This window comes from Sardina pilchardus, chromosome 3 (genome assembly GCF_963854185.1).
Source record: "Sardina pilchardus chromosome 3, fSarPil1.1, whole genome shotgun sequence".
Taxonomy (NCBI): Eukaryota; Metazoa; Chordata; class Actinopteri; order Clupeiformes; family Clupeidae; genus Sardina; species Sardina pilchardus.
Window position 1 is genome coordinate 22,695,448 of NC_084996.1, and position 23,119 is coordinate 22,718,566.

At 46.4% G+C, this 23,119-nt stretch overlaps 1 protein-coding gene across 2 annotated transcripts in view; it reads right to left on the bottom strand.

The window, feature by feature from the left end:
- LOC134077080 (ubiquitin carboxyl-terminal hydrolase 22) overlaps positions 1–18,313 on the bottom strand; it is a 26,938-nt gene extending 8,625 nt beyond the window's left edge. The window contains exons 1-3 of one of the 2 annotated variants that reach the window (XM_062532469.1): positions 17,929–18,313; positions 16,268–16,300; positions 2,519–2,651 (exon numbers count right to left, since the gene is read on the bottom strand). In XM_062532469.1, coding sequence (XP_062388453.1) covers positions 2,519–2,651; positions 16,268–16,300; positions 17,929–18,048 — 286 coding nt within the window. In that variant the 5' untranslated portion in view covers positions 18,049–18,313. The remainder of the gene's footprint in view (positions 1–2,518; positions 2,652–16,267; positions 16,301–17,928) is intronic. The other variant, XM_062532470.1, reaches the window with a different exon arrangement.
- Positions 18,314–23,119: the final 4,806 nt, after the last annotated feature.

A 23,119-nucleotide genomic window follows, 5' to 3' on the forward strand; every position in this document is an offset into this window, starting at 1 on the left:
ATGTCAACAAAACACAAACGCTTTTAGAAAGAAAACAATTCCATAAAGGAACGGGGGAAATGCAGTCTCCTACACCACCGCTCATCCAAATGCATATGTGCATACTAAATAGGATTGACCTAAATGCATATTATTATATATGTATATACGTATAACACTGTATTGAACTGATCATCGCAGCCCAAACATATTAGTCAGCGTCGTCATCACTGGCTGTCCTTGTGTTGCAAACAGAAAGGAGGATGTCTGAGGACCAACACCAAACAGCCCTCATCTCTCTCTCTCTCTCGCTGGAGAGGCGTAATCCTACAGTTTAAAGTGCCACTGTCTACTCAATCTATGTATGTTTCAAACTATAGCCACTGGATATTTTGATTGAGATTGTATATTTCATCCCTTTTAGACTGTCTACAGACTGTTTGTGAATCTAAAGGGGCGTTTAAGATGTGGATACGGTGCAACTCTGTTTGTGAATCTAAGGGGCGTTTAAGATGTGGAGACGGTGCAACTCTGTTTAAGACGTGGAGACGGTGCAACTCTGTTTGTGAATCTAAGGGGCGTTTAAGATGTGGAGACGGTGCAACTCTGTTTGTGAATCTAAGGGGCGTTTAAGATGTGGAGACGGTGCAACTCTGTTTAAGACGTGGATACGGTGCAACTCTGTTTGTGAATCTAAGGGGCGTTTAAGATGTGGAGACGGTGCAACTCTGTTTGTGAATCTAAGGGGCGTTTAAGATGTGGAGACGGTGCAACTCTGTGAATCTAAGGGGCGTTTAAGACGTGGAGACGGTGCAACTCTGTTTGTGAATCTAAAGGGGCGTTTAAGATGTGGAGACGGTGCAACTCTGTTTAAGACGTGGATACGGTGCAACTCTGTTTGTGAATCTAAGGGGCGTTTAAGATGTGGAGACGGTGCAACTCTGTTTAAGACGTGGATACGGTGCAACTCTGTTTGTGAATCTAAGGGGCGTTTAAGATGTGGAGACGGTGCAACTCTGTTTAAGACGTGGATACGGTGCAACTCTGTTTGTGAATCTAAGGGGCGTTTAAGATGTGGAGACGGTGCAACTCTGTTTAAGACGTGGAGACGGTGCAACTCTGTTTGTGAATCTAAGGGGCGTTTAAGACGTGGAGACGGTGCAACTCTGTTTGTGAATCTAAGGGGCGTTTAAGACGTGGAGACGGTGCAACTCTGTTTGTGAATCTAAGGGGCGTTAAGATGTGGAGACGGTGCAACTCTGTTTGTGAATCTAAGGGGCGTTTAAGATGTGGAGACGGTGCAACTCTGTTTAAGACGTGGATACGGTGCAACTCTGTTTGTGAATCTAAGGGGCGTTTAAGATGTGGAGACGGTGCAACTCTGTTTGTGAATCTAAGGGGCGTTTAAGATGTGGAGACGGTGCAACTCTGTTTAAGACGTGGATACGGTGCAACTCTGTTTGTGAATCTAAGGGGCGTTTAAGATGTGGAGACGGTGCAACTCTGTTTGTGAATCTAAGGGGCGTTAAGATGTGGAGACAGTGCAACTCTGTTTGTGAATCTAAGGGGCGTTAAGATGTGGAGACGGTGCAACTCTGTTTGTGAATCTAAAGGGGCGTTTAAGATGTGGAGGCTTGGTGCACGTGAGGGGGGGTCTGCGGCACTGTGCTCCAGAGACGTGACATGTGAGACGGCTGCTTAGCCGGGGGTGTTCAAAGGGCTGACGGGAGCGTGCTCAGACTGAGATCAAGGTCCTGCACCAGCATGCACGCACGCACACACACACACACACACACACGCACGCACGCACGCACACACGCACGCTGACGACTACACGCACCCCACAGTAGCAATGCAGCACAGCCGAGCAGAGAGAGGGCCGTCTGCTGTATGGAGCCTACGCGCTCAACAGAGGGCTGGCTGACTGGCTGGCACACATGCAAGAAGCACTGCAGGCCACAGCTGCTGCTCCTACTGGATCTGGAGAATGTTTACTGCAAGACGGTCTATATGGAAAACTCTGTCATTTGTGGTGCTTTATATCTGCTATATAAATGCAACCTATTTACCTGTCAATGGTTAAACAAGACGAATGTTTGTTCATTTGAGATGGATGCATAGCAAAGGTGTTTCATTTCCTCGGCAGGGGATTTCTATAGGCGGGGGATTTCCCACAGCGGGCAATAAACAACCATACCAACTTCATAATCCACATTAAACAAGAGGCAGCAGTGACAGATGCCATCCAATCTTCATGAAACCCCGTTATAAAAGAACTATAACGTCAGGTGGAGATAGTGTTCCTAGTAGTCATTAGTCAACTAGTATAATATCCGAACTATAGATGCTAGGTCTTAGCATCTTGCTTGGGCTGTGTCATTTGAGAATATAAACCCAGATTGTGTCAGTTGTTAAGAGTGTCTTGCCCAGGTTATGTCAGTGTTGTGGGAGCGTCTTACCAAAGTTGTGTCAGTCGTGAATATCATACCTTGGCTGTCAGTTGTAAGAGTGTCTGTCTGTTGTTGTGAGAGCGTCTTACCTAGGTTGTGTCGTTTGTTTTTGGCATGCTCGTGGATGTGTTTCTTGGCGAAGCAACCGAAGAAAACGCAGTAGAGACAGGAATGCAGCCGGTTCAGGTGCGCACCACACATGTGACAGATACACGACTTGGCCTGCAGGGGGCAGCAACAGGGTTTGGGGGGGGGGGGCAGGGGGGGGCAGAGGAGAGAAGAGGTGAGAGGTCAGATAAAGAGCTGGCTTGCACCTGAGAGATACAGACGGACATCATGGGCATCTCAGCTGGGCTGGACATACCTAAGGGAAGGGGAAGAGAAAGTCTGAACACGTCACAGGTGAAAAGGACAACTGTGGCCTGTATGTGGCGCTAGTGTGCACCTGAGAGAAGAGACTAGGTGTGTGTCCAAGTGTACAGCTAAGAGACTAGGTGTGTGTCCTAGTGTGCACCTGAGAAGAGACTAGGTGTGTGTCCTAGTGTGCACCTGAGAAGAGACTAGGTGTGTGTCCTAGTGTGCACCTGAGAAGAGACTAGGTGTGTGTCCTAGTGTGCACCTGAGAAGAGACTTGGGGTGTGTCCAACTGTACACCTGAGAATAGACTAGGGGTGCCTCTCAACATCACTCCTCGATCCTCGATGCTCGATCCTCAAGGGGCGTTCTTACTGATCTATAACAAATACTGGATGAACTATCCCATTGTTGCCGCCCCATCATTCTGTATGTAGATCAGTGAGGATCGAGGCCCGAGGAGTGAGGGGAGGACACATAAAAGCCCAAATGAGAGGCACCCATCGTGTGTGTCCTAGTGTACACCTGAGAAGAGTGTGTGTACTAGGTGTGCTAGTGGAGCCAGATGCAGAGGTTGGGAAGCACGGTGTGTGTGTGTTTGGCTGACCGGTCAAGAAATCCAACTGGACTCCATGGAGAGGAACAATACTGGACTCAGTTGAAGAGAGATTGCTAACCTAAAATCAGATGTATTCTTTTTAAGGAACAGTGATAACATACAGTTGTGAAATGGTGATGAGAATAGCCATAGATGTATAATCTAAAGTATTCCATTCGGCAACATTTTAACAGTAATTTACCCAACTCTGTTTACGTACACTTGTCTGAATGACTCATTCATATATAAATATATTTGAACCATTGTGTTGAAGTTTACAATTCTGGCCACCAGGGGTCAGTAAATATACATATGTTGTGCTTCCCTACAGCATGTGGTGCCTACGCTGAATGACCCACCTGGGACACAAGCATGCCCCATCTGTTGGAGCAGGAGGCTATTTCAGCTTTATTCCACACTCAAAAACCTGGCTTAGCTAATGCACAAGAAGACAGAAGCTAGCCTCAAAAATGCTACAGCATAAGACTACGGGGCCTAAACCTGTTGTGAGAGCTGCAGGGGGTTACTAGTTTCAAATGCCGTACAACCTTTTGATGCATATACACAGAGGCAGGGCTGCAGTTATGAACAAGCAGGATACAGCAGGCCATAGGAGAGTTCTTTTGAATAGGCTGTGGTGTGATCCGATTAGTTGATTACTTGCATTTGGACAACATAACTGAACTATTATTTGGCTAGTCCACCTAACAAGACATTAGAGATGGTTTGCTGATATTCAAATCCAGTTTTCCCTGTTCCCAGTTGTTCACTGAAAATCAAATGAACCAGAACCAACTGCTAAATGCAACCCTTCAAATGAAATGAACAGATTTGTCCACAGAGGCTGTCTACAATCTCAGCATCAGCACAGAGTGTACCGGGAACCTTGTCAATTAACTCTGAATTAAAGGGAGACTGGGAGAGAACACTGGGTGATATAGAGTGTGAGAGAGAGAGAAAGAGATCAAGAGACAGAGAGATAGCGAGAGAAAGAGAGTGCAAGGCGCGTGAGAGAGAGAGAGAGAGAAAGAGAGCAACAGAGAGAGAGAGAGAGGGAGAGAAAGAGAAAGTGGATCCACCCACAGAGCACAGAGAAAATGGGAAGAGGCGGGCGGAAGAGAGGAAGAGAGAAAGAAGAGTTTTTTTCCTCATGGCCTGACATCAGACAATAATTATCACAATCTCCCTCACACACACACACACACACACACACTAGTGGGCAGACTTGTCTTGAGAATGTTCAATATTCACTGTGGGGTCTCCGTCAACATTATGTTGATCACCCTCAGAACACAAAGGCTGACTGCTGTACACATACTGACCAACAGAGGGAGTGCCGGGGAGGGGGAGCCCACTTCAGTTCATTTAGCAATACGTGTAGCAGAGATGGAGAAGTAGAGAGGGAATGACAATCAGAGAGAGAGAGAGAGAGAGAGAGAGACACTGACTGAGTGAATGAGTGTATAACAGTACACAAGGGTGTATAGTGTGTTAGAGACTAAGTGTGACACTAGACACTAAGTGTGCAGGTGTGCGTGTGTGTGTGTGTGAGAGAGAGAGAGAGAGAGAGAGAGAGAGAGAGAGAGAGAGAGAGAGATTGTGTATGGTGCATAAGCTAGTGTGAGAAAAGTGATGAGCAAGCAATGATGCTGTGAGCCTGAAGCTTTGTTTACATTCAGTCAGGCTTAGGGGCTGACTGTAGGAAGAGAGAGAGACAGAGAGAGTGACGGAGAGAGAGGGGGGGGGGGGAGTGACAGACAGACAGAGACACACAGAGAGAGAGGGGGGGACAGACACAGAGGAAGAGAGAGAGAGATACAGCCAGCCAGCCAGCCAGACAGACAGACAGCCAGACAGCCAGACAGCCAGACAGAGAGCCAAATAGATAGATAGAGAGAGCTAAAGGATAACGGGGGAGAGAGAGAAAGTGTGTGTGGCCGGCCATAGCAGACACTTCCGTAGTCAGAAAGTCTGCAGCTCAATGGCCTCCCACACATCAGTGCCCCCAGAGTGGAGGAGAGGAGGAGAGGAGGAAAGGAGAGGGGGAGAGAGAGAGCGAGAGAGAGAGAGAGCGAGACCGAGTGAGTGAGTGAGTGAGTGAGTGAGTATGAGAGAAAGAGAGAGAGAGAGAGTGAGCGAGTGAGTGAGTGAGTAAGAGAGAAAGAGAGAAAGAGAGAGAGAGAGAGAGACAGTGTGAGTGAGTGAGTGAGTGAGTGAGTAAGAGAGAAAGAGAGAGAGAAAGAAAAAGAGAAAAGAGAGGGAGTAGAGAGAGTGTGAGAGGGCTGCAGCCATCAGGACATCAGCTGCACCAACAGCAGCACACACACACACACACACACACACACACACACACACACTGCACAAACACTATCGAGAGCAGAGCAGAGGGGTGAGGCAGGTTGAACGGGAGTTGGGGAGCCAAGCAGGGATTTCAACTCCAGCGCTGCTCCCCCTCTGTGTGTTTAGTGGCTGTGTGTGTGTGTGTGTGTGTGCCAGCAGTACCTCCGTATCCTGCAATGCAGCAAGCCCGGAGTCAAAACCCGGGCCGAACCAGTGCGGCAGTCCTCTTACAACCCCTCACAAACGCAGAGGGGTGAGGGTGGATTCAGAGAGGCTTGAGACACACTGCATCAACAACGCCCCTTCACACACACACACACACACACACACACACACACACACACACACACACACACACACACACACACACACACACACACACACACACACACACACACACACACACACACACACACACACACACACACACACACACACACACACACACACACACACACACACACACACACTAATCCTGCTTCCCCCACTCCATAGCAGGCCTACTCCTCCTGCATATCTAGGCTACTGTACATCCAGATGCATTCAACATGTCCTCAAACAGAACTAGATTCTCCCACACCCCACAGCATTGCAGCTACCAACGCTCTGCCCATAGGCTGTGTGTGTGTGTGTGTGTGTGTGTGTGTGTGTGTGATAAAGCAGAAGCGTTTCCACAGTGACAGCCATGCAGAGGTACAGTGCTTGAAGCTCTACACACAGCCAGTGACTCAGAGGCTCAGGCCTACACGCTTTGCTGCTCCTTCAGCAAGCCTACACACACACACACACACACGACAAAAGCCAAAGCCAAGCCAACACATATGCAACAATCATCATATATTATGGCTTATTCACCGGAAATTCTCAGTATATAGCAGCCTAAAAAATCATTATCAACCCACTGCTGGTGAACATTATGGCGTTCTAGTTTCTTGCATATGAGTGTGTGAGTGTGTGAGTGAATGTGTGTGTGGGCAAGGGGGTGGTGAGAGAGTGATGTACACAACTCTACAGTCACTGCCTCCCCAGTTCAATGACTCATCCGATAGCTGGCCTCTGACACAGATGCAGAGCAGTGGGAGGATCTGAGGGAGCACACACACACACACACACACACACACACACACTACAAAGGGTCAGAACGAGCACCGTGTCGGCTTATGAGTGGGTTTCACCCGCGTCGGTCAGCTGTGCAGGCCTAGTGGGTGGGAAGACTGCATGACTGGTTTACAGGAGGCCTTATCCCCATACCTGTGTTAGCACTGGTGCTGTCTGTGTAAGCAGTATTTAGCACTGGTGTTGTCTGTGTTAGCAGTGGTTAGCACTGGTTTTGTCTGTGTTAGTGGTTAACACTGGTGTTGTCCGTGCTAGCAGTGGTTAGGGTTGCAAAGGGGTGGAAAATTTCCGGTAAATTTCCGGAAACTTTCTGGAAATTTCCCATGGGAAGTTAAGCTGGGGAATTTTGGAAATATTCAAAATGGGAAACTTTTATGGAATTACAGGAAATTAGGGAATTAATGGGAATTTACGGGAATTCTGTTTTTTACTAGCAGTTTACATTAGCCAAGACTGCCGTGAACACTGACTTAACTCGACTTGTTACAAAAATGTGTAATGAATTTATTCTAATCCTCGGTTGGCCAAAAAATGCCGATATTACATACATGTATGACCCCAAACCTCACAGATTGTGATTATTTTAAAAGTGCCAAGCTAAATCAGACCAGTAATATGACCATATGATTATTAACCATCCCATTAGAGCTTATGCAAAATTACGTTCTTCCATTTACATGAGGACAACAGTGAAGTTCGCAAACTTCCCCCAGTTTCGCACCAGTTATTCCCACATGAGATAACGTTTGCAATGACGTTTTCACCGGGAAAATTAGGTTTCCCATATGTCTAGTAGCCTATGTTGATTGTTGTGTGCATGTAATTGACCTGTGTGCAGGGTAGAAATTCAACTGAATTTGCATTAAATCAGGTTGTTTTAGCTAACATTATGCTGAGAGATGGGTTTTTTCCAACTACATTAAGGTCTCTGTCATATACTGACTTGCCAGATACAATATTTCCAGTTTATTCCCATTAATTCCCATTTATTCCCGTTAATTCCCGTATATTCCCGTTAATTCCCATGGAAAGTTTCCAACTTTGAAAATTCCCGGAATTTTGCAACCCTAGCAGTGGTTAGCACTGGTTTTGTCTGTGTTAGCAGTGGTTAGCACTGGTGTTGTCCATATTAGTGGTTGGCCCTGGTGCTGCCCGTGTTAGCACTGGTTAGCACTGGTGTTGTCTGTGTTAGTGGTTAGCACTGGTGTTGTCCGTGTTAGCAGTGGTTAGCACTGGTGTTGTCTGTGCAGTGGTTAGCACTGGTGTTGCCTGTGTTGTCTGTGTTAGCAGTGTTTAGCACTGGTGTTGTCCGTGTTAGCAGTGGTTAGCCCTGGGGTGCCTCTCATCATGCCTCCTCGATCCTCGATGCTCGATCCTTGAGGGGCGTTCCCACTGATCTATAACGAACACTGGATAGACTATCCCATTGTTTCCCCCCCATCATTCTTTATGTAGATCAGTGAGGATCGAGGCATCGAGGAGCGAGGGAGGACGTATAAACGCTGCATGAGAGGCACCCATGGTGTTGCCCGTGTTAGCAGTGGTTAGCACTGGTGTTGTCTGTGCAGTGTTTAGCACTGGTGTTGCCTGTGTTGTCTGTGTTAGCAGTGGTTAGCACTGGTGTTGTCTGTGTTAGTGCTGGCGTTTTCAGGAGGCCTGGCACTGGTGGCAAGTGTCTACATGACGAATGACTAATTAATGTGCCCCGGCTGCTACACAAACCCTTCCCCCTCCATCATAACAAACCACGCCGCGCCACGCCACGCCATGCCCTGACTGACGCCAGAGGCCAACGCTGCTGCGTTAGGGTCTAGACGACAGGGCAGGACAGGGCAGGACAGGACAGGGCAGGAGTGATGGATGTGTGTTCTGGGTTTGAATGAGAACGAGAGAGGCGGAAGGGGAACAAAGATAGCGACACTGACTGTGGGAGGGAAAGAGAGAAAAACAGACCTGAAACCTGCAGCTTCAACATCACAGAGAGAGAGAGAGAGAGAGAGAGAGACTATACACAGTGTTAATATTAGGCAACACCCCACTGCAGATAGTATAGAGGACAAGGAACCACAACAAAAGGAAAAGGTGGGAGCAGTCAGACCAAACATTACACACACACAAACACACGCACGCACACACACACACACACACACCAGATGCCCATCTAAACACCCCCTGCTGTGCCCAGCACCTGTCTGTCAGAGAGGACCTATTAAAGCACAGCCTCTCAGCCAATTATCATGCTCCGTCTCGCAAACCAAACATGGCACACACATCTAGGAGTGTGCTTTGGACTACTACTGACCCAACACACACACACACACACACACACACGACCAATTGGGGTTGAGGAGCCTGTGATTGGCTACTTTCTGCCCCTGGAGAGTGACTGGCTGGCACCTGATTGGGCAGATGGCTTTTGATGTGGCTCACTCACTGGACAGATGTGTGTGTGTGTGTGTGTGTGTGTGTGTGTGTGTGTGTGTGTGTGTGTGTGTGTGTGTGTGTGTGTGTGCCCCACTCCACAATGGGCAAGTCTGGGGGAGGGCGTGTGTGAATGTGTGAACAATCCTGGAGGACAAAGCCTAGAGACTCCAACCAAAACACCCACCCGACAGAGACACACACACACACACACACACACACACACACACTATGTTCACACAAGCTCATTATGTCAGCGCGGGACTGCTGCAACAAGCTTTGAAAGGTTAGGTACTTCTCATCATCGCAGCTAATTGGTATTCAGTGCAGGCAGAGGAGTGCAGAAGAAAACAATCTGAATCTGATGACAGCAGAGGAATGGGGGTCCTCCTCTCCCTCTCCTCCTCTCCTCTCTTCTCTTCTCTTCTTCTCCTCCTCCTCTCCCCCTCCTCCTCCTCTTCTGCCTCTGAGGCTTATGACTCCTCAATCGCTAACCGCATCTCCAGTTGGCCCTGTCCCCCCCCACACCTCCTCCTCCTCCTCCTTCTCCTTCTCCTCCCTTTCATCCAGACAGCGCGCTCGGCATTAAAAGCAACGTTATCTGCTTTGAAACAGCTCAGCAATGCTTAGACGCACAGTGATCATCTTCTCATTCACTTTGATCCACTGCAATTTTCATCATCCTGGGATGAGGGGGGTGCACACGTGCGTGGTGTGTGTGTGTGTGTGTGTGTGTGTGTGTGTGTGTGTGTGTGTGTGTGTGTGTGTGAGAGAAACAACTGATCTTGTGGTTGGGTTTAATTGTAAAACTATCCCCCGAACATGCGCTGCGCCAAACCAAACAAACACACACACACACACGCAATGTGATGTGATGCGATGCGAGAAGCGCCTTGCTGAAGTACGCCGCTCATGAATATTCCGCTCAGCACGGCCTTCTCAGGCATAAATTATGAATGCATTAAAGCTGCACACAGTCCCGCAGGGACCAAGCAGGCTTACTGGCCTCACACACACACACACACACACACACACACACACACACACACACACACACACACACACACACACACACACACACACACACACACACACACACACACACACACACACACACACACACACACACACACACACACACAGGTGTGTGTAATTCAAGGCTGACGAGGAACAAGTTGCGAGGATGGTGATTACAAAGGCATTACATCAACTCCCACAGAGGTAGGAGACTGGAGGCCAATCATCACTCTCAACGATTGTTCACGCTTGTCCGTTTGGAGCTCATCCATGTAGGGTTGGTGTCCTTGTAGCCAAGTGCTAGCCTGGGTGTTCCCATGCTGCCTCAAGCGCCATTTGATTCGCTACTAAGGCAGCCTGGAAACTACAATTTTTTTTTTTCCTGAGATAGGGGACCAATCACAGAACAGGGGGGAAAGCAAGACGATGATGAGATATGCACAAACACATTTGATAGACATCCGTGGCGCCCAATGAACGGATCTGGGCATTTTTTTAAAATACGAGAAAATGAATGTTTGGTTGCCAGACCACGTCTCATTTGAGAAGCGGTAGGCGCTAGCCAGGCTAGCAAAGCGCCCGTGTAGCTACACAAAACATGGCGGATACAAGGCCATACACTCAGAGAGACACACGTGTCACACCTTTAGGTCTCCGACCCTCACCTACCCCTGACCACTCATACACGTCCCATAAACCAGCGGCCTCAAACTGCCCACTCAGACTTACTAGCACTGAAACTGTGTGTGTGTGTGTGTGTGTTAGCCAAGAACGTAGAGAATCCAGCTGCTAGGTTTCAGAAAGGCTGCCGAATTGGCACTTCATATTCATCTAAATCAAGAAATTGGCACTGACAACATTTATACACCCCTTGACAAGCGTAGGAGGTTTCTGGATTTTTGGGGCCGAAAAACGCTGGTGTGAAAAAAAAGGTATGACATTTTAATGAAAGCCCAATAATGTGGACATAGCCTTCAGACCTGCAATTTGAGAGGCGTAGAGAGAGAGAGAGAGAGAGAGGGGGGGGGGGGTCTAGTGGGAGGAAGCGACAGGACTAATTAGCTCCTCGTTTGCAGCTTGTTAGAGAGGTGCTGCTGGGGGGTGCACTGGAGGAAGTCATTTGTGTTTGTTTTACACCATCCACTCTAATGGGCCAATTCACTTGCACCAGCGCTCAACTCAACTAGTTCAGTCCATCAGGCAGCTATTACTAGCAGCTGTGCCTGTGTGTGTGTGTGTGTGTGTGTGTGTGTGTGTGTGTGTGTGTGCCAACGCTCAACTCAACTAGTTCAGTCCATCAGGCACCTATTAAGAGCACCTGTGCCTGCCTGTGTGTGTGTGTGTGTGTGTGTGTGTGTGTGTATCAAATGGTTCCAAGTCCAGACCAGGTACCATCTCTGCTGTTCTACTACACAATACACCAGTGGGAGTAATAGCAGTAATAACGCTGCAACACAAAGCTGTGTGCTTCTTGTGTGTGTGTGTGTGTGTGTGTGTGTGTGTGTGTGTGTGTGTGTGTGTGTGTCCACTTACAGGAGCATGGATGGGCTCTTCAGCTGAGTGTGACCGGCTTCATCGGTCTCAGTGGAGTGCACCCCACTTCCAACAGGTCCACTGCTGACATTACACTCAAACATTCACACTCACACACACACACATTACTCTCAAACATTCACGATCAGTCACACACACACACACACACACACTACTCTCAAACATTCACACTCACACGCACATTACTCTCAAACACACATTAGACTCACACACACATTACTCTCCAACATTCACACTCACACACACATTACTCTCAAACACTGAGTGTGTCTGCTGGTTTTGGTCCAGAGTGTTAAACTGACCGCTCTCTGAGTGTTTGGTATGTTGAGCGGACTGCATTCTGGTTCTGTGTTTCTGTAAAAAAGCTCTCACTGTCTATAAATCATCTTTTGGAAATCGCATTCTTCTCTCTCAAATCTGTATTTCAGCTTTTCCCCCTCACTTCACTGCTCATAATGGTTCACCAAAAAAAAAGACAAGCATGGGTATGAAAGCTGTGTGATGAAACTCTAAATTCGCCATATCTTTACATATCTATGCACAGACCATGTCCATGTTCACACATTACAGACCTTCAACCTATAGCCCCAACCCCAAATGGCATCCACCCAAAGCTTTCTGTGCACTTCAGAGCAATGAGCACGGCCCCTGACGCCGCACAAGAGATGAGGCACAAGGTAGCCACATCAGAACATCCGTGCTCCACTGACGTTCTGAATCAGAGTCTTGCCTGCTGTTCCGATGTCCTCGTGCAGCTAGTCGCGCTACGCGAGCCCCGGCGTGCGTGAGGAACAGCTCAGCTGGAGGACATCGCCAGACAGTTCATGTAAAAATTCCAGAGAAGGTTTAGCGAGCCAGCAGCCCAGCACCCTCCCCAGACACTCGCTCACACACACACACACACACACAGTTGTCCAGCCAGAGGTGCAGTAAGTTCAGGCTGTTAGTTGCTCCAGACACGAGAAGCAGGCCGAGGAGGGCGAATGCGACAGCTAAACTGCAGCCAGGGCAGACGGGGAGCATATTGTCACTTTCTGGGTGACGCTGTCGAGCATAGCTCATAGCAACGCTCTACAAATGCAGGTAGGCACACATACATACATACATACATACATACATAAACACACACACACAGAGAGGCTTTGCCGGAGTTCTCACAGGAAGTAAATTCCTGCCCTGCCTAACTCCCTTCTTCTGAATGGATTTCCTGGAAATACAACCAAAGCCCACTCCCACAGCAACACACACACACACACACACACACGCACACACCATGTAAGATGAGAAAAATGTAAGATCACTCTGACCCTATTCAAACCATCCAAGCACTTGTCATCTATTGTCCATGAATGTAAGCGTATTCTAGACCTTGGCCCTGCACGCGCACATTGAGATCGCCAGACTGCCTTGTGCTTCAACTCACTGCACGTCGTCTCCTCTTTTTCAGAAGGAACGCAAAGATCCGAGTCAACCTCACACCAGAGTTCTAGGCCCGACGGAGCTGACCTCACACCAGAGTTCTGTTGCCGACGGAGCGGACCTCATGCCAGAGTTCTGGGCCCGACGGAGCTGACCTCACACCAGAGTTCTGTTGCCGATGGAGCTGACCTCATGCCAGAGTTCTGTTGCCGACGGAGCTGACCTCACACCAGAGTTCTGGGCCCGACGGAGCTGACCTCACACCAGAGTTCTGGGCCCGACGGAGCTGACCTCACACCAGAGTTCTGTTGCCGACGGAGCTGACCTCACACCAGAGTTCTGTTGCCGACGGAGCTGACCTCACACCAGAGTTCTGTTGCCGACGGAGCTGACCTCACACCAGAGTTCTGGGCCCAACGGAGCTGACCTCACGGCAGAGTTCTGTTGCCGACGGAGCTGACCTCACACCAGAGTTCTGGGCGCGACCTCACCAGCTGCTCTCCGCAGACTGAAGCTGTGGAGTGCTTTGTTGAGGAGAACCAAAAGGTCATCAGAACCACAACCAAACTTAATAATAACCCTTATGGAATCTATGAATAGTTCTAGACTAACCCTCCACCCAAATGTGCTCAGGGAGCAGCAGACCACATTGATAACAGACAGACAGGCAGGCAGGCAGGCAGACATTGCAAGAGGCCAGTGTAGATAGGCCATGGGATAGTCAACCTACATTCTTTCAGAAAACCACAAAGCAGAATGAAGCAGAGACAGACACACACACAGGCGGGCAGACAGACAAGCAAATACACACACACACACACAGAGACTCCAGACTGAACAAGACAGTACACACAGTTCACTACACATGATCAGAGAAGACACAAACAGCTCACACCACCACATCTTTCTCTCTCAAGTTTCCAACCTGTGTGTGTGTGTGTGTGTACACACGGACACATACACATAGAGCTAAATAAACAATTGAACTGCAGCTGAATAACCTAATTGTGACAAAGTATGCCAAAAAAATAGGTTTACTTGTCTTCCTTCAGTCAGTTAATGAACAGAACTACAGCACAAATGTCTGTGTGTTTTCCTTTTTTTTATGTCTAGGAACTTCCAGGCTGGAGGTAAATGCATTTAAATCACCGAATCCTGTTAGCTTGTGTTTTAGATCCAAATCATAATCAGCCATGAAGATAATCTTGTTCTCTGTGCAGTGATATCCCATGATGGTGGAGTATAATAGGACTACCTGAAAAACAAGCAGACATCTTGCATGCCCTCCAGTGTACTGCTCAAGGATGTTTGAAGGCTAAAAATGTGGCCAGCTGGGCGTGTATTCATCAGGTGACTCATAGTGAATGCATTGCTTCAGTCCTCTTTTCTCAACAGCCCGATCGGACCTTGTTCTCCTTCACAAAGGACTCCAGGTCTCCTGTGCTTATCCTGTAGTCACTGGAGCTCACATTCTACACCAGAACAAACATTCTACTCAAGAACCCACATTCTACACCAGAACCACGAGAATATGCCTCCAGCGGAGCTTGAGCAGGGCAACACAGACGTGTTCTAGAACCCAGAGAAGCTACAACCTGAGCAGACGATCAGTCCCACTTCAGCATGGCCTAAACTGGCACACAGGGAGAGAGGCTCGGCAACTCTGGAGAATTCAGGGGAACGCTTAATTATGACTGAGAGAGGCCTCACTGTCTCTGTTAATTATGTCAGCCTCCTCACCCTGTCTGTGATTGTGTCTGAACTGTCTGCTAGGCTGCAAGCCTGTTTTACAAAAACTGCCTTGCTAACATTTTGCACATTTAATTTACTTTTAAAGATATCCACCCATTTGCTGTGAAAACAACATCCCCAGAAACACTGCAGGACTGCTACCAGTGCAGGTGAGCCGCCATATTAACTATACTTCCTCTTCACCTCACAAGCTCTGATGAAGCACAAATGACAAGGCAATTATGAGAGAGCAGCGGAAGGCAAATGTGTCAACAGCTATGAGCATGTCTTGCACTTTGTCTGTCTTCGGAGGATCAACATCTCCCTCACAGGCAAATCAATCAACAGTCCAAGATGAAGCACATCACCTAAAATGAGTGCAGTTCTAACATCAATTGTGTCCGTTATGCCTGTGGCTGGTTAAAATGATCGCCGTACAACCTTATAGAAATTGCGTATGGCCATCTCTTCGGAGCAATCGTGGGTGGTTGCCTAGGAGACCTGCCGCAAGATGCCCACACACATACCTGACAGCGGACGAGGTTAGCTGTGAGTTGAATGCAGCCTTCTACAAAGCTGGGGGGGGGGGGGGGGGGTTTGGTGGAGAGGAATCTATGGAAGAATCTTTGTTTGGTCAAACCCATTAACATTGGCCACATGGGGACACGCTATTGCATGGAAGCTTAAGCAGCTATAGTACTGCCTTGGAATTCTAAGAAGATTAATCGCATAGGCCTACTACTAAAATATGAGTATTTTTTCTATAGCTTATAGGACATAAAGGGTAGATGCAATTTTTCACTGTATAAATCAGTGTACTACATTTGCTTCCATTATTTTTCCATGACCGTGTAAAATTATGTATGTGCTATAGTGTGAGATCATATTTTATGGAAAATCGCTATACTGAAAGGTGGTAGACTTAGTGATCAACCAAACTCCACACAAAGACACTGTGTGTGTGTGTGTGTGTGTGTGTGTGTGTGTGTGTGTGTGTGTGTGTGTGTGTGTGCGCGCCCAGTCCTTCAGACAGACAGGATACTTTGAATATGGCTTGGCAAGCTGTTTCTATCCACAGATTTCATTAAAGATAGCATATTAAACAAATCCTTCTCCACAAACAACTATGTCAATATACAAGTTGAAGATATTCACTGGTTATGTAATAACACAATTATGCATGGAATTGAGTGTGTGGATGGGGGGTAAAGAGGGAGAAAGAGAGCGCTTGTCTGGCCTGGTCAGATCCTCTCTACAGTTGTCAGTGCAAACAGGGGGTTGAACTCACCAATGTCGTCCATCCCGCATCATTCTGAAGCACCTAGCCCATCAACAATGAAATAAAAATGTGTGACACATTTAAGATGTGCTGGGCTTGCTTGTGACAAAGCATGACATACTTACAGGGCACAACATGAAGAGAGTTAACAGTTAATAGCAGAAACATTCAGAGGTCCCACAGTCAAAGACCGTTTAAATGTTAAAAACAACATGACAACGACAGCTTGTCACTCAAGTGGTTACACGATTTCGCAACTCTCCTTTGCAATGTGAGTTGGACTGCCATTATTACGATTCCTTGAAATTGCACAGGAGGAAACAGACACGTACTGGACGGGAGCGACAGCTACGGATTATGTCATAGTGCGGGGGTGGGTTAAGCGCAGATGGCGAAACAAAGTGAAGTGTTGTGTTCGCCGCTGCGTACACAAGGGGTGAATGGGGGGAAAAGGGTGCATGTTATCTCTTAACAATGCGGACTGGGATATAATAGGTGTAACAGTGGACAGATAATAACTTTCCAAACCACCTCCGGTTTTATGTATGCAATTTCCCTACGTTAGAAACAGGACGGTATCGCACATCACCTCTGGTGAAGAAAATATGGGCGTTGTAGTGAACGTTAGCTTGCCGCCTCAGTGTGTTTTAAGGAAATGTCAATGAACATTGCCAATTTAATAGACACTCGCATCATTTACTGGACACATGAGACAGGATTAACTTATGCTCACTGAATAGTAGGGATGGTAGCAAGATATCGGATGAAAAAGACAGGTTTGAAGTGTGAAAACACCCATGCACCAACGAGTCAAACGGCCTCATCACAGGAGTGCTTCCCATTCACAAGGCGCAGCTCGTATGCTCGGCTATCCGGTTAGCCGGTGTTAGCTAGCCTATGTTTTCAGGTGTATGAGACGTTGTGTATGCGAGCTGAAAGTCGAACATATGTGCATGAGATGTTAGAATATAATTATAATGCACTTCATCTCTTGGGTGCAATAAAGTGAGCCCTGGTAGTGTTCACTTGATAGGGAAAATTAGCTTCAATGTTTCCTTTCGTGTTTCGTCTGCATCCTGGACAGCCAACAACATGCAATGTACTCGGCAACACTGCAATCCTACAACACATTTTGCTACTGCTACGGCAATAACGCTAACATTAGTAGATGCAGTCCTTGGGACGACACCAATTAGCAAATATGCTTCTCAAGATCTAGCCACCTAAGCCACATAATTTCAGTGCTTAGGTCTGATGGATGATACACAATCTTTGATAGCTAATCAAGCTATGAACAGCTAGCTAACATTAGACTACTCTGGCATGATCTGAGGCTCAGCACCCCTGCTTTCGGCTGGTCAGCAGTGTCCTTGTAGCCTATGCACAGTAACAGTTGCCCGTCCGAGCTCACCAGTGGTTGCGCCAGCTAACCAGTTGGCTATGAGAGATGACTGCATTGAGATAGACACTGAATAGGACCGATTCATTCTTGCATTTTGGTGTATATGTGGAGTGCTTCAAACTGTGTGGGGCGTCGTATGTAACGTTAACGTCTGTATGTAACGTTGGATATTCCTTATCCCCTTAGCTAGCTAGATTCGGTTACTTAGCTAGCTAGCCCGGATAGCTAGCTAATGTTAATGGTATTCCAGCCAGTTATTATTTTTTACCTTGCGTCTCCTCGTTTCAGCAGTCCCACTCCATACAAAGCATTGATAAATGACTCGAAGATTTTGCTTCCAATTATCCACTTTAAACCCGTTCACATGAGAACACCCGGCCGGACTCATGACAAAAACAACATTCGGTTTTGTGTTTTAAATGATGAAACGTGTCCGTGAGAATTAACGTTAGCCAACTAGCAAGCTAGGAGTCCAGAATGGTTTCCGATTCAAAGCAAAGAAACCATTGAAATATCCAGGAGGAAATACGAGCATCTGAAGCGTGTGCTCCTTTTAGTTGTTTCTTTCTCCTTCCAACTAAAAATACCTGCCTCGGTTGGGCAAATTGGCTACGGCGTTAGCCCTAGCTTCACGTTAGCTGGCTTCTACAGTACTTCCACTCTACAGATTTTTTTTAATGGTCGGTACAGCAAAGAGAACCGAAAGTCCCGCCCACTCTCTGGACCTGACAGCCTGTGCGCAGAGTTTAAATTGAAAAAAAATCTATAGATATATTAATGAAATAATATTACTTCAGAGAAGCCAGGGTATACAAGGAGTAATATAAGAATGTGACTGTTAACGTTAAATGGTGTTTCATTTTGTGCTACGCCGGTGGCCAACAGAGTTCTTAAACTACATATCCCAGGACGACGCACAGAGCGTTAACCAATAACTTTAAAGTCACATTTCCGGTTGATTTTAATTGGCTCGAACATTATATGCAACTAGTGATGTTGGCCAGTTAACTCAGAAATCAATTCCTCTTTCAATTTAGGAGTAGGGATGACTTCATCATACCATAGTTGAGCTTGAACTGTGGGTGGTTTGTTTCCTTGAGACTTGTTTAGTAGCTTTCTTATATTAACCTGCCTCCATAGCAGTCCCATGCTTTTGTGTTGGATGTCACCCATATTGGGCCAATCAAACCTAGGCCTAAAAAAAAGTACATTATTGACAAATACAGATGTTACTAAACCGAGTAGTTAGTTGTAGGCAAAATTGGCTATTGTCAATCAGCAAATCCCCAATATTGTTTGTTACTGTCTAAGATTGAATGTCTGTTGGGACTTTTGATTAAGTTATACAGACATCCTTAGAGAAATGTCTCATGTTTTCTTCTAATTCCATCAGACCTGATACATTATGCATTCAGCTGATTGGTACTCTCTCCAATGTAGAACAAATAGGGAAACATCGTTTTTTTTTGCTAAATCGTGTCTTTATTTTGATGTCCATTAACGGACACCCCAACTAAATAGACGTAAAATTACATGAGAACCTATAGGAAAAAACATTATGTTTTTAACATAGTAGTCTTGAAACAAATAGATGACTATTTGATTTAAACAAATAGATGACTTGAACATTTGAAACTGAATGTCTGCATGTGTCTGAATGGTTTTATATGTCTGGACAGGTCAAAACATACACATTAACTAATGTGCCAGATAGGCCTGTGGTGCAAGTGCTAAATGTTTATCAGTTTGTATCAGGGTGCAAATTGATTAGGCTAGCATAAACAAATCCATATTTATGAGGGAAAACCGTGATTTCTCCTGTTCCTGTCGAGTTTCAGAGCTATGCTTGTCTTGCCTGACGTCTAAATTGCTCTCAGATTACTTTACAGGCCATAACTGTAGTCTGACTATCACCAGACCAAGCTCAATCTTTTAAGATTGAACATTAGTCTGGGGAGTCTGCTCTGTATTTTCTACTGCACAAGAGGCATAATCAACAGGCATAGTTCAAATGACTCTATACGCATTTTTCAACCAATCAGACCAACAATCCGGGTACGCCAGGTGGATAAGCCAGTTTGTGATTGGCCCCCTCAGATTTGTAATGGAAGCAGGATAGAAAAATGTGGAGGTTTCCAGTTAGGCTACCTTTACACGGAAACGATCTGAACCAAAAACGCAAAAGTGGCGTTTCGTTTTCATTTTTAATTCCGCATTTAGATGAGCGTTTTTGGGCGAATCTGCATGCTAACAGAAACGCAAAAGTGGGTGACATTTCATATTTATCGATGCAGTATACATGCCAGATGGCTAGGTGGCAACACTATCAACACCAAGTGCCTACATATAATCTTTCTACTTCTCTTCTACCTGTTCACTCCTAGTGCGCAAAATACAGTACAAAACAACTAATTCATGAAAGGACTTTTGAATGTGAATTACAGCGCCTAAAGGGCAAGTTGAAGCTCCGCAGGGATTGACATGTTGATGTTTTCCGGTGTTGTCGCATGCTTGTCACGTCATTTCTATGTGACAAAAAACGCAGTTTTCCGTTTTTCATCCTTTGCGCGGTGACGCGATGATGCAGTGGAGCGTTTTTAAGATTTCCACTCTGGAGGGTGTTTCACTTTCTTGTGTTTTCATCCCCCCAAAATGCTGTTACCATGTAAATGATAGGGCATCCGCAAAAATGTTTTGCGCTTTTAACCCGTTTTCGTTTACGTGTAAAGTGCTTCTTAAGCTGCAGGGCGAAATCCAATAGGCTATATGCATGGAAGGCTGTTCAGGAACTCATTGTTTCCGGTGGAGCCAGGTGTGTTTGAACCTGCTGTCAAAATAATGAATGTAATTGTATACACAGACCCGCTTAGTTGTTTCACCTAGTGCATGGGTATTCAACCGGGGGTCTAGGACCCCTAGGTACTGCAGGGGGTCCGCGAAAATATTTCGTCTGAAGCATATTGTTCTCTTCCAAAAATAACATTTGTCATAGTTAACATAATGTTCAATGAAAATCGCTTCCTATTCGTTTTTGAATAACACATTGTAGGCTACCCATGAATCATGCATGTGTTAATGTGATCCCTGTAACATTTTGCTAACCTATGGAACACTTTTCCGCCTGTGCGTTTTAGTTAAATAGCTTCGTTTTCAGCGGCATCTGACCATTAACAAATTCGTTCTTTTCATTCTGGGAGATAAATTACGTTTCGACTGTTTGATTCGTTTGCTTAATGTCGGGACTGATGGACCCTGAACTTTACGGGGTAGCCTATTTGTTCTGTGTGATGTTTTGCTTGTTTTTTTTTTAATGAGAGTCTGCGGTCTTTGCACGTCAAGGCGTTCTGCGCGAATTCATTCATCCAACGTTCTCCGCGAAGTCATACCATCACAATAAAACGATAACGATAATCTCGTGTGTTTGTGTTTCCTTGTGTAAGACAAGTTATATTTACAGTACACAAGAGGAAGAGGCTTTCTGTCTGTATCAGGTTGAGCTAATGAAGCTTGGCCTGAATTTAGCTGAATTTATACCACCAGAGAGGGTTAAAGTGGAGCTTATCACACTTGAATACTAATTCGCCAATGTGAATGTAACAGTAACCACAACAACGTTGTATCTAAGACAGCGGCAATATAAACGAAAATGATAGTAGCAGTGGTATAAACGGGATAATCAACTCCGCGCCGTGCGTTTATAAGAAAATAATGTACTTATCGAAGCCTGCGGCGTCGGGACCTTATTACCACTTCGAACATGCATTATTTTCCTATAAATGCACGGCGCGTCGTTGATTATCCCTTAGGCTACATATCCACCTTAGTTGATTCTTGTGACATTCATTCTATTGTAGGGCGAATTTATGCAACACTATGTAAAGAACTATCAGAAAAGAGTTGTATAAAGCAGTAGTTGCCCCCCTGTTAATAATAATATATGTTTAGAATGTGTGCGTCGTGTGCGTGTATGCATGTAGGCACTCATGACTGACGGTTCAAATGATTTGAGGTGGGCCAGGTGTGGGGGTCCGTGCTCAGTCTCTCTCACAGCTAAGGGGTCCTTGGGCTGAAAAAGATTGAAGACCCCTGACCTAGTGATTTAGCACGTTACGAAAGGATTTTTGCTTGTGTTAAAATGTTACTATTGGGCAAACCATATTCAGTGTTGGAGTGTAAGGATCGAAATATAACAGAACATGCAGTTACAACACCGCTAAAACACTCCACCGGCAACCAATGAGCTCCTGAACAGCCTTCTGTGCATATCGCCAGGATGTGCTATGAAGGACAATGTCATTGAGGTAGGCTGCAATGCAGTCCTCATGCGATCGTAAGACCTTGTCCATGAGCCTCTGGAATGTTGCAGGGGCTCCCTGCAGCCCAAAGGGAAGGTCTTGATACTGGAAGGTGCCGTCTGGTGTTGAGAAGGTCTTCTTTTGCCTGTGGGGTGAGAGGCACCTGCCAATATCCTTTGGTAAATCCAGGGTGGAGATAAAAAAAGAGCATGCCCTAATCTCTCAATCTGTTCATCTACACAGGGCATAGGGTAGGCATCAAACAGAGATATCTCATTAAATTTTCTGTTGTCATTGCAGAACCTAATGCTCCCATTAGGCTTCCCAACAAGGACTATTGGGCTGGACCAAGCACTGTGAGACTCCTCCAACACCCCAAGGTCTAACATTTTCCTCACCCTTTCCCTGATGGTCTCTTGTCGGGCTTCTGGGATTTGGTAGGGCCTTACCTTCGGCCCACCTTGCAGTCTTTCCCGGTTCTGTTCTGATGTCATGGGTGATGACTGTCGTTTGGCTGAGGATCTCGGAAAAGACATCTCTGTTTCTATCCAGGAGTTCTTTGAGGTCCTATGTCTGTCTGGAATACAGCTCGTCACACATCCTCACTGCATGGGATAGAACCTGGGTAAATATTAGCTACAGAAACCTGTCTGGGGATAGGAATAGGCTTGCTGACCTTTCCTACTCACTCCATTACTTCATAGGACCCTTGCCATTTGACTAAAAACTTAAAAACTTGGGCTCCCCGATAAACCTATGCCTGTTGCACCTGGGTCTGTCGGATGTGCTCCTGAACTATGGGCCAGGCCTGGGTCATCCAGGTGCATTTGTTCCCATAAACACACCCAATTCACCTAAACACACTCCTAAACCTTGTGGAAAGCCTTCCCAGAAGAGTTGAAGCCGTTACAGCTGCAAAAGGTGGACCGATGTCACTAAACCCTATGAAGGTCACTGAAGTTCTTATGCAAGTTAAGGCAGGTGACCTGAGGTGATGTGAGGCAACTTAAAAGTTGTAGTCACAAAACTCAGATGACACAAAACTGGTTTAACAAAGGTGTTGAACAAAAGTCAGGAACAGCCAGTGGTGTATACATATACTGTATATACACACCAGTGAGCCATCTGTCTTAACTGAACAACATGTAGACTTTGAATGTGCAA